This window comes from Sapajus apella, unplaced genomic scaffold (genome assembly GCF_009761245.1).
Source record: "Sapajus apella isolate SASKATOON/1434 unplaced genomic scaffold, GSC_monkey_1.0 scaffold249, whole genome shotgun sequence".
NCBI classification, from domain to species: Eukaryota; Metazoa; Chordata; class Mammalia; order Primates; family Cebidae; genus Sapajus; species Sapajus apella.
The window spans coordinates 383,011-400,526 of record NW_022437189.1 but is presented as its reverse complement, the minus strand read 5'-3'; the positions used below and the strand labels follow the sequence as shown (position 1 = coordinate 400,526).

General features: G+C 54.1%; 1 protein-coding gene across 3 annotated transcripts; it reads left to right on the top strand.

The window, feature by feature from the left end:
* Positions 1–2,446: 2,446 nt before the first annotated feature.
* On the top strand, positions 2,447–17,509 carry GPRIN1 (G protein regulated inducer of neurite outgrowth 1). 3 transcript variants are annotated; one of them, XM_032271802.1, is made up of 3 exons: positions 2,447–2,591; positions 13,436–14,207; positions 14,736–17,509. In XM_032271802.1, exons 2-3 carry the CDS (start codon positions 13,479–13,481, stop codon positions 16,494–16,496), a joined length of 2,490 nt encoding a protein of 829 aa, XP_032127693.1. In that variant the 5' UTR covers positions 2,447–2,591; positions 13,436–13,478; the 3' UTR covers positions 16,497–17,509. The 3 variants fall into 3 exon arrangements, with proteins under 3 accessions (XP_032127693.1, XP_032127691.1, XP_032127692.1); XM_032271800.1 differs by having other exon boundaries at positions 13,436–17,509; XM_032271801.1 differs by lacking the exon at positions 2,447–2,591 and adding an exon at positions 2,613–2,736 and having other exon boundaries at positions 13,436–17,509.
* Positions 17,510–17,516: the final 7 nt, after the last annotated feature.

Below are 17,516 nucleotides of genomic sequence, written 5' to 3'. Positions count from 1 at the left end.
CCCTCTGTACTGGGCCCCTTCCATCAGAATTTAAATGCCTTCAAGTCTCCTCTGTCTCAACCTCCCAACCCTCTGAAGAGACTGTCATTCCTCTTTTTTCTCTCTCAAAGCCCAGACTTTCTGAGGAAATTGTCTACTTGCTCCCCGGTTTCCTTATTCCCATTTCTTCATCAACCTACTCCCCATCATGGCTGCCTTCCACCCCTACTTTCAAAGTCCAGAGGACACCTTTCAGGCCATATATTGTCATCTTGATGTGGTTGACCCTGCCTGCTTCTAGAACATTCTCTCCCTTGGCTTCGGAGACATCACACTCTCCTGGGCTGCTTCTGGCTTCTCAGATCACTGCTTCTCATTCTTTGCTATAGCTTCCTTTTCCCAGCCAGTCCCTTCATGTTGACCTGCCTCAGGGTTGGCCCATGGCCCTTGTGTCTCCCTACCTGGTGTGTACCTGGTGTGTACTGTCCTCCTGTGTGCTGACACCCCTCCCACGACCCCCAGCTCCAGGTGGATAGGTTCCCTAGTCTGCCTTCAGCTTTGGCCACTCCAGAACTTACTCCGGACTCAAATGTATCAGCACAGCCATCCTGTTAAATCCCTCTTTCCCCACAGGGCTCATAAGTTATCTGTCCTTCATCCACCTGGCTCCCCAAGGCAGAACCTCAGAGAGACAGCAGAATCCACTCTCCCCTCATGCTCACATCCATCTCATGGCCAAGGCCTATTGATTTTACCCCTAGATAGGTATCCAATCCGACCCCACCTCTCCATCCCTACAAATGCTGCCGTGGTTCAGGCATCATCATCGCTCACCTGAACACCCTCCACAGCCTCCTCACTCCTGCCTAGTCCCTGCTCCTGTCCACCCTCGTCCTGTTCCAGGGACGCCTTTTTCGATCACAGGTTGGTTCTTGCCACTTTCACATCTGTGAAATTCTCCAAACTTTAATTTCTTCATCTGTATTACGGAGCCAGTAATGTTTACTTTAAAGGACTGTAGGGAGAAAAAATGAAATGATGAATGTGGATTAAGGGTTTGTAAACTGAAGCGAAATGGCCTTGCGGGCAGTGAATGAGCAATTTTCAGGACCGGAAATGTGAAGCAGCAGCCCTGGTGTGGTGCTGTCCGTGGTGCTGAAACCGGTCCGACACGCTGAGGTTTTCTCCTTCTCTGGCATGCTGCCTGGAGACGCCAGTCCCACGGATTTTCTTCATTCACCACCTGAAATGTTAAAACTATATATTTTAAGGATCACGGTGACTTACGGTTCACCAAGTAAGAGAGGGGAGTAAAACGTAAGAATAAGACGTGACGTTTCAGGAGTTAGACTACATGGGTTTGTAATCCCAGCTCCACTACTAACCAGATGTGTAACCACAAACAAGTTACTTATCTGCGTCTGTTTCATCTGAAAAATGGAGATATAATACATTAATATTAACTTTCTTTCAATTGGAAATTGAAATCAGATAAAACCTGTAAACAGAATCTTAGCGCTGTGTCTGGCCCTAAATAAGCGTTTCATTGCTAATAGTTGTGACCACTAATTAATAGGTGGTGGTGGTGGTGGTGGCTTCATAGTACCGGCGCAAGAGGCTTTTGTCACATCGAGGATAATTATGGAATTAATTTTCTTCTCTGGGAAGTCAAGGGGAAGGGAACTCCGCTGCAGGGAAATACGGAGGGGGTGGGAAGCAAATCCTCGTGTCCTTGGTGATTCAGATACCACTGGAAGCCCCTGAACATCTACTTTACCCTTCCAAGACCACTGTGAGGTGCTTAACATTGGTCTCGTTTTACAAATCGGGAAACTGAGGCGCAGAGAGGTGAAATGATTTGCTCGAGGGTACCCGGGGGAGAGAGCGGGCGGTTCCCCCGACTAGGGAGGCCGCAACAAGGGACTGGAAGGCATCTCTCGCACCACCACCGCCGGCGACCCCACCCCTCGCGGTAGCGTAGGCAGCAGCGAGACAAAGGGCCGGGGGCGGGGAAGAGGAGGCCGGAAGTGCTGCGGGGGTGGGGGGAGGCGGGAAATTTCCTCGCTGGCGGAGCCGGGAGATCGCCCCGACCTGAGTCCCCATCCAGGAGCCGCGAGTCCTCGGGCCGGCGACTGCCCCTCTGAGCCCCAATTCCCTCTTTGGTCAAGCCGGACGAGGGCACTCGAGGTGCTGGGCTAAGAGCTGCGAGACGGCGCGCCCCGCCCTCGGCAAGCGCACAGCAAACGAGCAGCCTCGCCGGCCCTCAATCTCCCCGTCTGTGAAGTGGGAACCTGCCCGAGACGGCGCGGAACCCGGGAGTCCAGGGGCGGCGGTTAGGGTTGGCCTCCTAGGGGCGCCCCTCCCTTGCTCCCTCCGACCGCGGTTTCCCCGCGGTCACCACCCCCTCGCGGTTCCGAGGCGGCCGGACGGCCAGCGCGCATGCCCGGGGCGGGGCGCGGGGCGGGAGCGCGGAGCCGGCGCTGGGGACGGCGGCGCGGAATCTGCGGGTCCTCCCGCCAGCCCGGCCGAAGGCAGCCGAGGCCGCTCGGGCGGCGGCGGCGGCGGGAGCTGGAGAGCAGCGCGCCCAGGAGCCGGAGCAGCGGCACTGCCGGGTAAGCGCCGCGCCCACACCCGCTGTCCTTCTGGGCGGGCGGCGGCAACCCCTTAGTCCGCTCGCTGCCGCCCAGGAGCCACTGTCCAGGGTCCTCGAAAGCCCTCCGGCGGCGGGGCTCGAACACTGCCCGCGCAGGAGCTCAGGTGTGTGCGCGCGGCTTGGGGCGGCGGGTGTCTGTTTCCAGGCTCCTAGCCGGGGCGGGGCGGGGGCGGGTCCCGCAGCCCCGGGCCGAACATTCAAGGGGCCCGGCAGGCGAGGCTGCCCTGGCTGTGGGGTCCGCCCCACGCCCGGCCTCGCCACCGCCCGCCGGCTTTGTTCGGCACGGCCGAGCGGGAGGGGACGCTTCCCGCCACTGGGGGGAGGGCGTCCTCCCTCGTTGATTCATCTTCCCCGGAGCGAGCTCAATGCTCCACTGGCTCCACTGGCTCCACTCGCACTACTGAGCACACTTGCTGTCACACACCCAGTGTGGCACACACTCCGGGGCGCGATCACACACTCACCACCGCGTTCACGCACGGGCGCCGCATTTCCTTGAGTGAGGCCACAGGTCTACACGCACACACACAATGGCTGTTGGTCATTCCATTACTCATACACACGGCCACCTGTCACCCAGTGTACTGGGTGGGAGCCTCGCGTACACACCCAGGCACAGCTACGCACTCACACCAGCCATCACAGATCACAGCATGGTCAACTCAACAGTACTCCCTGATCACAATACACTCGGGCCCACCCTGCTCTGGCCTGCTCACCCCTGCTCATGGTGCCCCTTGCGTACCCGGAGACCTTGGAGTAGACTGCCACCCTTGTGCACACACTCCCTTTTACACACACACTCTGTATCTTAGCATGCTGCCCACTCCCACCCACACTGGCCCACGTTTGCACATCCCTGAATGTCCATTCGTGACCTCCTATGGATGGATGGATGGTCTGAGGGCCGTTTCTGGAAGAAGATCTGGCCAACCCCTTTAGATTCCTTCTCCCACTACAGCCCTGAGCAGACTTTGCTGCTCTGAGGGCATTAGGAGAGAAGGGGACAGGGGCAGCAGACTGGGATTCTCAGATACACTCACATGCCCACGGAGGCCCCTTAAGCCTTTGTTGGTCTTGTCAGCACAGGAAGAGGTATCTGCAGGTGCTTGGCAGCTCTGGCCCTGTTTATGGGTATAAGAATGGCTCCATGCTAGAAAGAAATCCCAGAGGGAAAGGAATGGCTGGCCAGGTCTCTGTGGCCTGAATGGGCAGTCACAGGGGCTGCTCTGCCTGGGAGTAGAACGCAGGCACCTGTGCAGCATCCAGACAAGCTCTCCCATGAGTGAGACACACACAGGGTCCAAGTAGCCCCCATGAGGCACAAACACACAGGCTATTCTCACATGTGGGGTGTACATACACACAATCTCTTCTTGAGCAGAATACAGGAGCCAGGTCTTGGCCCCACAGTGGCCCAAGCAGGTACATACATCCACAAGCAGTCTGCTCACCCCTTTGCATGTCAGGTGAGCTGGCCCACATACCTAGCAGTCATTCCTACCTTCTGCCTCAGTCGGGCCACACTCAACCTGTTTGTGCCCGAGTGTGATGGCTCATCTGCTCATAGGGCGTGTGCATTCCCACAGGTGAGGGGATGTATGCAGGGGCATGGGGAGCTCCTGCTTCTTTTGCTGCATGCTCCTTGGCACTGTTGCCTGTGACGTCCACAGGCTTGGGAGAAGCCTTGGCCTGACCTCAAAAAGCAGAAAGGGGGTTTTAAGAACCAAATGTCAGGCCAGGTGCAGTGGCTCATACCTGTAATCCCAATACTTGGAGAAGCCCAGGAAGGAGGATTGTTTGAGGCCAGGAATTTGAGACAAGCTTGGGCAACATAGCAAGACCCCCATTGCTACAAAAAATTATAAGATTAGCTGGGTGTGACAGTACATGCCTGTAGCTACTTAGAAGGCTGATGAGGGAGGATTGCTTGAGCTGAGGAGTTGGAGTGGAGGCTACAGTCCGCTATGATTGTGTTACTGCACTTCAGCCTGGACAACAGAGTGAGACCGTATCTCTTTTTTTTTTTTTTTTTTTTTTTTTTTGAGACGGAGTTTCACTCATGCTACCCAGGCTGGAGGGCAATGGCGCGATCTCGGCTCACCGCAACCTCCGCCTCCTGGGTTCAGGCAATTCTCCTGCCTCAGCCTCCTGAGTAGCTGGGATTACAGGCTCGCGCCACCATGCCCAGCTAATTTTTTGTATTTTTAGTAGAGACGGGGTTTCACCATGTTGACCAGGATGGTCTTGATCTCTTGACCTTGTGATCCACCCGCCTCGGCCTCCCAAAGTGCTGGGATTACAGGCTTGAGCCACCGCGCCCGGCTACCGTATCTCTTAAAAAAAAAAAAAAAAAGGCCAGTTGTGGTAACTCACACCTGTAATTCCAGCAATTCCAGCATTTTGGGAGGCCGAGGCAGGTGAATCATGAGGTCAGGAGCTCAAGACCAGCCTGACCAAGATGGTGAAACCCCATCTCTACTAAAAATACAAAAATTAGCCAGGTGTGGTGGCCTGTAATGCCAGCTATCCAGGAGGCTGAGGCAGAAAATTGTTTGAACCTGGGAGGCAGAGGTTGCAGTGAGCCAAGCTTGTGCCATTGCACTCCAACCTAGGCAACAGAGCAAGACTCCATCTCAAAAAAAAAAAAAAAAGGGGCCGGGGCCGGTGGCTTATGCCTGTAATCCCAACACTTTGGGAGGCTGAGGCGAGTGGATTACCTGAGTTCAGGAGTTCAAGACCAGCCTTGTCAACATGGTGAAACCCCATCTCTTAAAAAAAAAAAAAAAAAAGATCCAGGTGTCAGTGTCCACAATCCTCGAAATAACCCAGGCTTTGTGCTTAGACACAATTGGCTTTGAACCACACAGCCTTCCCTCCCACCCCAGCTGTGTGCCCTTAGTCAAGTCTTCACCCTCTGACTTTAGTGGTCTGATCTGTGAAATGGGATGATAATACCCTCCTCATGAGATTGCTGTGGGATCCAGATGATAAAAAGAGACTGAGGCTGTGTGCAGTGGCTCATGCCTATAATCTCAACACTTTGGGAGGCCGAGGCAGGCAGATTACTTGAGGCTAGGAATTCAAGACCAGCCCGGCCAACGTGGTGAAACCCCGTCTCTACAAAAAATACAAAAATTAGCCAGGTGGGGTGGCGCATGCCTGTAGTCCCAGCTACTCGGGAGGCTGAGGCAGGAGAATCACTTGAACCTGAGAGGTGGAGGTTGCAGTGAGCCGAGATCATGCCACTGCACTCCAGTCTGGGTGACAGAACAAGACTCTGTCTCAAAAAAAGAAAGACAGTGAGCGTGCTGGGCCCAGATAATGGAGCTGTGTTCTAGTGGGTTAGCTGGGGGAGACAATGTGGGGCTCCAGGCCTGGGCTGCCTCTTGGAGAAGCAGTTAGAGGATCCTGAGGCCTCCCCAAGATCCAGCAAGGGCCCAGCTTCCTGGATATGTGAGCAGTAGAGCCTCTGGGAATGGTCTTGGGGCAGCTCTTAAACCCAGGGCTGGCCTAGCTCTTCCAGATATAACTACATCCCCTCCCCCATTTCACAGTTTGGAAACCTGAGACCCAGAGAGTAGAAAAACTCACTCAGAGTCATAGAGGATGTCAATGACTAAGCTGGGGCTTGACCCCACAACTTTCTACCTCCCTGACCCAGCTCTCTGTCCCTACCCTGGACTTCATCCCATCTCAGAGGCTGGAAGATACAAGCTGGGGACGGGGAACCTGGGGACTTTCAAAAGAGGCATGTTATCAGCTAAGCCAGGCTTGCCTCTCAGAACCTATTTCTTCCTCTGGAAAACAGGACTGCAGCACCTGCCTGGTGGGTGTGTGGGATCTGCACATAGTACGGGCTTGACTTGTGCAAGGTCACTTCCTGCTTTTCTTGGCATTGAGGTCAAGGGTCCAAGCTCAGGTGGCTACAGGCCAGGAGGGTAACATACACGAAGGGCTGGCTGTGAGAAAAACAACAGTGCAAATTCTGTGATTGATGCCGGTAGACAGCCTAAGTGTCCAGGTCACCATGGGGCAGGGTGGGGACTGTGGCTGATTGGAGAGTACACCCCCATCTAAGGAGGCTGTCCCTTCAGGGCTCCAGCTGAGTGTTGCCATGCAGGAAGAACGCTCCGATTGCCAAGAGAAGCTGGAAATCTTACTGTCACATGAAATCTTCTAATGTGTAGAAGTTGATCAGTTAATTTGTTTTTTAAATTTGTTTAGCACTGTGGGTCAAACAAGCGTGTCTGAGGGTCAGGCTTTGCTGGTTTGTGTCTCTGCTGCAGGCCCTTTCCTCCCCTGCCCCCTCCTGAGAGCACAGCTGGGCTCTGACAGGCTGAGCAGATGAAAACCGGCCTTCCATAGACACAGCCCAGCCTTAACAGGAGCAGAGTCAGGCACACCCCTCATTTTCTCTAATTCTCACTATAGCCCTGGGGGAGCAGGAGGTGGGTTTTTCAGGGTCCCCAAGGAGGAGAAGGGCCTTACTTGAAGTCACAGAGCTGGTAAGTGGTGGGCTGTCCTGACTTTCTGCCCATGCTTCATCCAGGAAGAGGAGCTTGTTGGCTGTGCTGGTGTGTGAGGACCCCAGGGCTGGCCTTCCAGGACTGAAATGAGGGGTATTGAGGGCCCAGAGCACCCCTCCTATATCGTTTGCTGACTCCTTCCAATTCCAGCCTAAACTCCCTGTACTCCAGCCAGGCAGCTGTTGAATTCCTATTTTCTAGAGGAGGAAACAGGCAGGCATGATAGGCAGATCCTGGTCCTCACTGGAACCTGGGCCTTTTCTCTCCTTCCTTGTCTCTCTTTGATTTAGAGACAGTTTCTTGCTCTGTTACCCAAGCTGATCATAGCTCATTGCAGCCTCAAATCATAGCTCATTGCAGCATCAAACTCCTGGGCTCAACAGATCCTCCTGCCTCAGCCTCTGGAACAGGCAGGACTATGAGTATGTGCCACCACACCTGGCTAATTTCTTCTTCTTTTTTTTTTTATTTAAACTTTTTGTAGAGATAGGATCTTGCTGTGTTGTCCATGCTGGTCTGGAACTCCTGGCCTCAATTGATCATCCTACCTTGGCCTCTCAAAGCACTGGGATTACAGCCATGGTGCTCAGCCCCTGGCCCCTTTCTCTTGACCATCTTCCCCATCACCCTGGCTTATAACATCCTTTTCCATAGCCCAAGGGCCAGGTGGATCAGAGGTTGCAAGCTGGTGACCTAGAGTTCAAAGTTGGCTCATGAAAGTGTTTTGGCCAAGCATGGTGGCCCCTGCCTATAATCACAGCACTTTGGGAGACCAAGACCAGCCTGGCCAACATGGTGAAACTCCGTCTCTAATAAAAATGTAAAAAATTATCCGGGGCTGGGCGCGGTGGCTCACGCCTGTTATCCCACTTTGGGAAGCCGAGGCGGGCGGATCACGAGGTCAAGAGATCGAGACCATCCAGGCCAACATGGTGAAACTCCATCTCTACTAAAAAATACAAAAAATTAGCTGGGCATGGTGGCACGCGCCTGTAGTTCCAGCTACTCAGGAGGCTGACGCAGAAGAATTGCTTGAACCTGGGAGGCAGACATTGCAGTGAGCCGAAATTGCACCACTGCACTCCAGCCTGGCGCCTCATGACAGAGTGAGACTCTGATTCAAAAAAAAAAAAAAATTAGCCGGGCATGGTGGTACACACCTGTAGCCCTACTAGCTACTCAGGAGGCCGAGGCACAAGAATTGCTTGAACCCAGGAGACAGAGTTTGCAGTGAGCTGAGATTGCACCACTGCATGCCAGCCTGAGTGACAGAGTGAGACTCTGTCTCAAAAAAATAAGTTTTGTTTAGCCTGTATATTTTTTAAACGAGCCAATATTTAAAATGCAGATATCCAGATTTATGACTTAACTAAAAAAAAAAAAACTAGGAAAACTGGTGGCACAGAGGCCACATTCACTTCCCTGCTTAAATACTTCCAAGGGGACGGAAACAGTGGCTCACTAGATACTAGGTATAATTCTAACACTTTGGGAGGTGGAGGTGGGACGATCGCTTGAGCCTAGGAGTTTGGCTCTTAGACAAGCCTGGGCAACATGGCAAAACCTCATCTCTACAAAAAATACAAAAATTAACCCAACATGGTGGCACACACCTGTAGTCCCAGCTATTTGGGAGGCGGAGGTGGGAGGATCATTTGAGCCCAGGAGGTCAAGGCTGCAGTGAGCCACTGCACTCCAACCTGGGCAACAGAGTGAGACCTTGTCTCAAAGAAAAAGAAAATACTTCCGGGATTTCCCAGTGCCCTTAGGCTAAACCCTACTCCTATACCATGCCTCATGTGATTAGCTGCCTCCTCCTCAGCTGCCACCCCCCTTTGCAACTCCCTTCCGGCTTATCATGGCTGGCTCAGATGGTAACAGCCTCAGAGGGGCCTTTCTTGACCTCATGTCTAAACCAGCTTCCCACTCCTTTGTCTTCACAGCATCCAGTATTTGAAATTATATGATTTATTTGCTACTTGTTTATTACCCTCCCTCCAATCTTTCTGCACCTATAAAGCAGGGACTCCACATTTCTTATTCACTGCTGTATCCCCAGTCCCAAGAATGATGCCTAGAACATTGCCTGTGTGCTCAGTAAATGTTGAGTTAATGGAATAATTCCTAATTGGCCACCATTGGCAGGAATTGAGTGCAGTTGTCCCTTTAGAAGGAGCCAGTGTCCTCTAGTTTTCCACAGCCCCCACCACTCCCTCTTGTCTCCTTCAGTCTGAGGATGTCAGAAGTCTTTTATCATCTCCCTTGCTCAATTGCTTTCCTTATGGGAGAAAAAAACATTTATCTGTGTCCATATCACTATCAAAAGGCCAAAGATGAAGATGGACTCAATTCATACCACTCAATTTTGATGCCTGCCTGACCCCTGCAGGCTGGTGACCATCCAATGATCCAAAGAATTCCAGCCGGGCCTCTCGCATGCTTCTGGCCTGCTTCCTACTGCCTCCTGGATGTCACCCCCAATAAGTCCCATGGGCACTCCAGTTCTACTTCCAAAACCCAGTGCCCCATCATCCTCTGCAAAACTGTTTGTCCTCCTGTGTTCCCCTCTTGTGATGGTTCCCCTCCCCCACCTCATAAGCCAGAGCCTAGAGGACCCAGTAGTGAACAGTATCGACTGTGTCCCTATCCAGAGTCTTGAGGTCTGGCCAGGGACCCAGAGGTGTAAATGGCTAGATTCAAAGTGACATGAGCCTTGTTAGAGGAAGAACAAGAGGCTACAGGAATCCCCAGGAAGCTGGTAGCCGAAGAAGGCCCACTAGAGGAGGGGGCGTTTAAACGGAGACCTGAAGGTATAATAAAGAGACAGCCAGGCAAGCAGGGAGGTAGTTTCCTCCAGAAGAGTGTGCGTAGAGGCTGAGATGCAGGGAGAAAGGGGGGGGGGGGGGTGTGTGTGTGTGTGTGTGTGTGTGTGTGTGTACATGTTTTGGGGGTGGGAGTGGGTAATGAAAGATAAATCCCAGCACTTCAGTAGATACGCAGGGGCTTAGGAGCATATTAAAGAGCTGGACTTGACCCCAAAGGTAAGAGGGAGTCATTAAAGGTTTCTCTCTGTTGTCCATTAGAAAAAAAAAAAAAAAGGCTATGCGCACACATAACCACAATGTAAGCATCACAAAGGGGCACACAAAGAAAAGTTTCTCCCGCCCTCAGATCCCCATCCTTCCTTCTGAGAGGCAGTCACTGCTAAAAGTTTTGTAGGATTCCATCCAGAAATTCTCTCTTTATAAATAAACCCATCCATGTGTGTCCTTTTCCTTGGTTACGTGTGTGGGATCCTAGTAGCCATGCTGTCCCCTGGCTTTTTTCCGTTAATTTATCTTGCATGCTTTCCATCATCACCCCACACCTTCTAGTAGCTGCCCGGTGCTCCATGTGGTTGTCCCACAGTTCACAGAACCTGCCTCCCGGTCATGTTCTCATCACCAGCCATGCCCGTGTGCTCCCCAGGACCATTTTCAGGACCCCAGGTCTATCTTCAGGACCATGCCTAGAGGTGGGCTTGGTGGCCCAAATGCTATGTGCATTGTAAACTTTGATAGAAATTGATCAATGTCCTTCCAAAAAGATTACAACCAATTTACATTTCCGGCAAGAATGAGCAGGGTTTTGAGCCAGGGAGGGCACGGTTGGATCTGCACCTTAGGTCATTCAGTCATTCATGGAACAAATTCGTGTGGGGATCTTCCTTGCTTACTGCATGTGTGCCAGGTCTCGACTCTGGGATATATCAGATAGCATAGCAAAGTCCCCATCTCCTGGAGCTGGCAATCTAATGAGAGCAACATATCACAAGCAATAAATGAATATATGTGATATGTCAGATGGTGACAGGTACTATGGAGAAAAACTGAGCAGGATAAGAGGGTGGAGAATGCCAGCCAGTGCTGGGAGGAGGCTGTTTTACACTGCATGGGTCAGGGAAAGCCTTGGGGAGCCAACCATGCAGATATTTGGGAGAGGAAGCTCTCCATGCAGAAGAAGCAGGCAGCACCAAGGCATGGAGGTAGCCACATGGCTGAAGCAGCGTGAGGGAGAGGGAGAGCAGCAGCAGAAAGGGTAGTGGAGGTGACAGGGCCTGAAGATGCAGGGGCTTCTGAGCTATTCTAAAGGAGTTTACTTTGCATGGGATGGAGAGACACTGCCTGGTTCTGAGGAGACGGGGGGATATGATCTGCCTCTGGTTTTACTAAGATCCCTCTGGCTGCTGTGTTGAGAATAAGCTATGGGGCAAAGGAAAAAGCAGGGATAATCCAGGTGAGAGATGGTGGGGGTTTCACCCAGGGCAGTGGCTAGATGCTGAATATATTCTGAAGGTAGCTCCATTGTGTTTTGCTGATAGATGGGACATGGGGTGTGAAAGTCAAGGGTGACTAGGGATTTGGGCCTGAGCATTAAGGCAATGGTTCTGGAGCAGGTTTGGGGAGATCAGGAGCTCTTCTCACTTTGGCTACTGAGTGTGTAATGGAATGGCGTTGTTTGTAGGTCCAGCTGCCTGCTGGACCCTCTTCTTTCATGTCCCCCAGGTACCACAAACTCAGCTTGTCCAAAACAGATCTCCCCCTTCCCTATATCTCCTGCCCAGCACCATCACCCAGCAGCCCTCACCCTAGCCAGTACCATGTAGACCACTCCTGCTGTTACCAATACAGCCTATTGGTACCTGTCAGTTTTCCTTTGGATTTCTCAATTCTGCCTTTAACTACCATCACCAGGACCTCTGCTGTGCTGTCTCTCATTGAGATTCCTACAACTGCTCAGGGCCTGTTGCAGAGAAGGGGCTAGGTGAATGAATGAAGGATTAAATGAATGAAAGATTAAATGAATGATTAATCAGCTTCCTCGTAGGTCTTGGCCAACCCCTCTCCTCCTTCAGCCCAGCCTCCATACCATCCCAGCCTCCACACCATCCCAGCCTCCACACCATCCCAGCCTCCACACCATCCCAGCCTCCACACCATCCCAGCCTCCATACCATCCCAGCCTCCACACCATCCCAGCCTCTATACCATCCCAGCCTCCACGCCATCCCAGCCTCCATGCCATCCCAGCCTCCATACCATCCCAGCCTCCATGCCATCCCAGCCTCCATGCCATCCCAGCCTCTATACCATCCCAGCCTCCATGCCATCCCAGCCTCCACGCCATCCCAGCCTCCATGCTATCCCAGCCTCCATACCATCCCAGAGGGATCTTTGAAAACCACACATCTGACTATGTCCCTTCCTTGATTATAAACCATTCACAGCTGTCCAGGGCCTATACAGACATAAACTGGTGACCTACAGGCAAGTCTTGTTTGGCCCACATAGTATTTGGGTTTGTTTTTAAAAAAAAAACCTTGAATTAATTAGCATATTTTACCTTAAAGTCTGGACTTCCCACTTAAGCAACTGGAAGAGCTGGTACTACCAGGCCGCATTTCTCCAGGATAGCACTTGGGTGATAGAGTAGTGGTTCTCCCTTTTTTAAAAAAAAATTTGCTATTTTTATTTTTATTTATTTTTGAGACGGAGTCTCACTCTGTCGCCTAGGCTGGAGTGCAGTGGCACAATCTTGGCTCACTGCAACCTCCACCTCCCAGGTTCAAGTGATTCTCCTGCCTTAGCCTCCCAAATAGTTGGGATTACAGGTGTGCACCATCATACCTGCCTAATTTTTTTGTATTTTTAGTAGAGACAGGGTTTCACCATGTTGGCCAGGCTGGTCTTGAACTCCTGACCTCTAGTGATCCATCTGCCTCAGGTTCCCAAAGTGCTGGGATTACAGGCGTGAGCCACTGCATCCAGCCATCCCTTTAAAGAGAGCACGTGCTCTCTAGTTTGCCATAGTCCCTACCACTCCCTTTTGTCTTATACCCAACCCACTTCCCTCACTTAAATTACCTACCTGACCCCTGTGACATCAGAGTTTGCAGCCCCTGGCCTAGAGGACAAAAGTGTTAACTTCTGGATAGTGTGTTACATGGGGTGGGGCTGAACATGGAGGGTCAACGGTAGGCAAAGTTGAAAAGTTAGGCTGTGGCCAAGTTGCGAAGGGCCTTGAATGTCATTTTAAGATGTCTTTATGAAGAGGGCCACTGAGAGCAGTGAAGCAGGGGAGTGACATGCTTGGGTTTGTGTTTTTAGCCCAGGCCCTCCGGACAGGTGGGAACCAGATGGGGCACAGCAGAGCACTCAGTGAGGAGGGGGAGAAGGAAGAGACTCCTCCCCCACTGAGCATCGGGAAGTCTGAGTCAGCTCTCTCTCTGTTTCAGAACCAGACAGCAGCCTTGGGTGCAGGCGTGGTCATGAGGGCAGATGGGCAGTGCTGAAGACCCGGCCTGGCTCCAGTTGCTTCAGAAGGACTCCAGCCCCCCAGGACTCAGGCCCACAGCCTTCTGCCCACAGGATGGGAGCCTGGGGGCTGACAACTTGGCCATGAGGGATTACTGCCCCTCCCAGCAAAAGGCAAGCCCTGCATACCCCAGGCACACCTCTGACCAAAGCCCAGGCATGGAGTCTAGACACAGAAGCCCCAGTGGGGCTGGGGAAGGAGACTCCTGCTCTGATGGCCCCGGAGGGAGCCTGGCCTGCCCCTCCCCAACATGCTTCTCTCCCCAAGAGGCAGCCTCCAAGGAGACATTGGAGGCACATGGAGCCACCATCTCAGGAACACCAGAAACCACCATGTCTGGGAAGCCAGAGCCTGTGTCCTCTGTGAAAACTGAGCCCAAATCCTCAGATGACAGAAATCCTGTGTTCTTGGAGAAGATCGATTCCAAGTCCTCAAAGCAGGCAGATTCCACTTCCATAGGAAAGGAATATCCTGGGTCCTCACGGAAGGCAGATCTCATGTTTACAGCAAAGGCAGAGCCTGAAATCTCGGGAAAAGGGGATCCTGTGGCTCCTGGAAGGATGGATCCCATGACTCTAAGAAAGGAAGATCTTGGATCCCTGGGTAAAGTAGATCCTTTGTACTCCAGCAAGATGGATACAGTGTCACCGAGGAAGGAGGATCCTGGGTCTTTGAGAAAGGTGGATCCTGTGTCTTCAGACAAAGCGGACCCTGTATTCCCAAGAAAGGAGGAGCCCAGGTATTCAGGAAAAGAGCGTCCTGTGTCCTCAGAAAAGGTGGGTCCTACATCTGCAGAAAAAGTAGATCTTGTGTTGTCAGGAAAGAGAGCTCCTGGGCCCTTGGGAAAGACAGATCCTGTGTCCTTGAAAAGCATGGATTCTGCATCCACAGGAAAGACAGAGCCTGGGCTCCTGGGCAAGCTGACCCCAGGCTCATCAGACAAGAATGGGCCTGTATCCTCTGGGATAGGGGCTCCTGGGTCCTCGGGAAGGCTGGATCCTACATGCTTGGGGATGGCAGATCCTGCATCTGTGGGAAATGTAGAAACTGTACCCGCCACAGAAGAGGACTCCTGGCTCCTGGAAAAGATGGATCGTGCCTCCTCAGGAGAGGGGCATCCTGTGTTGTCCGGCCACACGGATACCACAGCTTCAGCAAAGACAGATCTCACGTCTTTGAAAAATGTGGATGCCATGTCTTCAGGCAAGGTGGATCAAGTTTGCTCAGGAACACCAGAGCTTTTGTCTTCTGGGCAGGCAGAGCATGTGTCCATGGGAAAGGCAGGAACTGTATCCTCAGGAGAAGAGGACTCAGTGTCCTCCAGAAAGGAGGACCCCATATCTGTGGGAAGTAGAAAAACATCTGAAAAAGTGAATCCTCAGTCTTCGGGAAAGACAAACCCTGTGTCTTCAAGTCCAGGCAATCCCAGGTCCTTGGAGACAGCAGGTCCCCCATTTGCAGAAAAGGCTGAGCCAGTGACTGCAGGAAAAGGAGATCCCCTGTCCTCAGAGAAGGCAGGTCTGGTGGCCTCTGGAAAGGACACTCCCACAGCCTCAGAGAAGGCCGAGCCCCTGGCTGTGGGCAAAGAGGACCCTGTGAGCAGGGAAAAGGCAGATGCTGTCCCCTCTGGACAATGGGACTCTGTGTCTATAGGTAAAGTGGTCTCAACTCCAGGAAGAGCAGTCCCGGTGCCCTCGGGGAAGGTGGATCCTGTGTCCTTGGGAAAAGCAGAAGCTGTCCTACAGGGAAAGGTGGATTCTCTGCCTCTAGAGAAGGGGAATCCTGTTAACACCACAAAGGCAGATCCCAGGGCTTCAGGGAAAGCAGAGCCGCAGTCTGGCCGCAAAGCAGAAACAAAGCTCCCTGGGCAAGAGGGCACTGCAGCACCAGGAGAAGTAGGGGCTGTGTCTTTGAAACAGGAGACACCGCAGGCCTCAGAAAAGGTGGATCCTGAATCCTCCAGAAAAGCAGAGCCCCTTGCCTCAGGGAAGGGAGAGCCTGTGTCCCTAGGGAAGGCCGACTCTGCACCTTCCAGAAAAACAGAGTCGTCATCCTTGGGGAAGGTGGGCCCCCTGATTCTGGAGAAGGCCATGCCGTCCTCCTCCTGCAGGCAGTCAGACGGCAAAGCCCTTAGCTCAGCCCGGTCTTCCGAGGGTGCCAGGGGCAGCGAAGGCCGCGTGGAGCCGAGGCCCGAGCCCACGTCCAGCGCCGAGGCCTCCAGCCTGGTCAAGAAAGACCTGGCAGCCGCTGGGGCCGAGAGAAGCCCCCGCCCAGAGGTCGCACCGCCCCCGCCGGGGCCGCGGACTCGCGACAACTTCACCAAGGCGCCGTCATGGGAGTCGAGCGCCCTGCCACCGCCGCGCGAGGACGCGGGCACTCAGGCGGGCGCGCAGGCCTGCGTCTCGGTAGCTGTGAGCCCCATGTCTCCGCAGGACGGCGCGGGGGGCCCGGCCTTCAGCTTCCAGGCAGCGCCGCGCGCACCCAGCCCGGCGTCCAGGCCGCCGTCGCGCCGAGATGCGGGCCTGCAGGTGTCGCTGGGTGCCGCCGAGACGCGTTCCGTGGCCACCGGGCCCATGACACCTCAAGCTGCTGCACCGCCCGCCTTCCCCGAAGTGCGGGTGCGGCCCGGGTCGGCGCTGGCGGCCGCCGTGGCGCCCCCGGAGCCGGCCGAGCCCGTGCGAGACGTGAGCTGGGACGAGAAGGGCATGACTTGGGAGGTGTACGGCGCCGCCATGGAGGTGGAGGTGCTGGGCATGGCCATCCAGAAGCATCTGGAGCGACAGATCGAGGAACACGGTCGCCAAGGGGCCCCCGCGGCGCCGCCCGCCGTCCGCGCGGGCCCAGGCCCGGGCCGTTCGGGTTCGGTGCGCACGGCGCCCCCCGAAGACGCTGCCAAGCGTCCACCCGGCCTCTTCCGCGCCCTGCTGCAGAGTGTGCGCCGGCCGCGGTGCTGCTCACGGGCGGGACCCACGGCTGAGTGATCTGCCCCCTTTTTGTACGCCCGAGTTTCCAACCTTCTCAGGCTCCCTTCTTGACCACAGGCTCCTAGAAGGGGTCCCCTCTGCGTGCCACAGGCCTCCGAGAGGATGTGCAGCCTCTAGGGCTGTTGCATCCCGGTCTTTCCAGCCCCTCCCATCACAAACACAAATGAACCCATCCTTCAAGCTCCCTTGTGGCCCTGGGCCCACGACCCCGGCCAGCCCTGATGCCCCACTGTCCCCTCACAGCCCCCAGATCTGCTCCCTCCCAGTCTCACTGGGTGACCACGGGGAACTACTCAGCACCCCCACCTCCCACCCCCTGAAAGCCGGAGTAAGCTCCTGAGATGTCCAGACTGGTGTGTTGTGGTCTCCGGTGGGGCCAGATCCCCAGAACAGGGAGAGACTGCATGCAGGTCTGAGTGGCAGAAGCTTCAAGTGGGTGAGGATCGGTGTGTGAGACCTCCTGGTGGGCACAGCTCTGAATGTGAGTCCCTGGGCTGCATGTGAGGTAGAAGGAGTGTGAGCATCTCCACACAGTGGCTGGCCCTGTGGCTGGGGCATCTCTTGCATGCTGTTGGTGGTCCTTCCTCAGTTCCCTGTCCACCCCCACCCCCCGCCTGGTCCCAGCCCCATCCCCTCTCCCACTGAGTCACAGGTTCAAGATTCCCAGAGAGGCCAAAAGCAGCTGCAGGAAGTGCCCTGGGTCTCAGCTGAGAGAGTCACAGAAAGGCCAGAGGGTCTCTGGTCTGGAGGTCACAGCTGGGCTCACAGAAGCTCTTGGGCCCTGGCATCCTGGGTGACAGATGTTCTTGGGTATTGGGGACAGGACAGAGAGTTCATTCTATAACCACAGTTGTCTTTTAAAGGCCACCCTCTCCAGCCCCTTGTCCCCCCTGTGCTGTGAGCCCCACAAGTCCCTTGTGACCACTCAGTGCCCTGTCCCCACCCCTCCAGCCACAGTTTTTGACTACCAACTGTCACAGTATACATTGGTAATAAAATCTTTCCCCAACCCCTGTC

What these genes read in the sequence shown, in the direction of transcription:
- GPRIN1 (XM_032271800.1), top strand. Translation starts at nt 13,479, where the DNA reads ATGGGCAGTGCTGAAGACCCGGCCTGGCTCCAGTTGCTTCAGAAGGAC.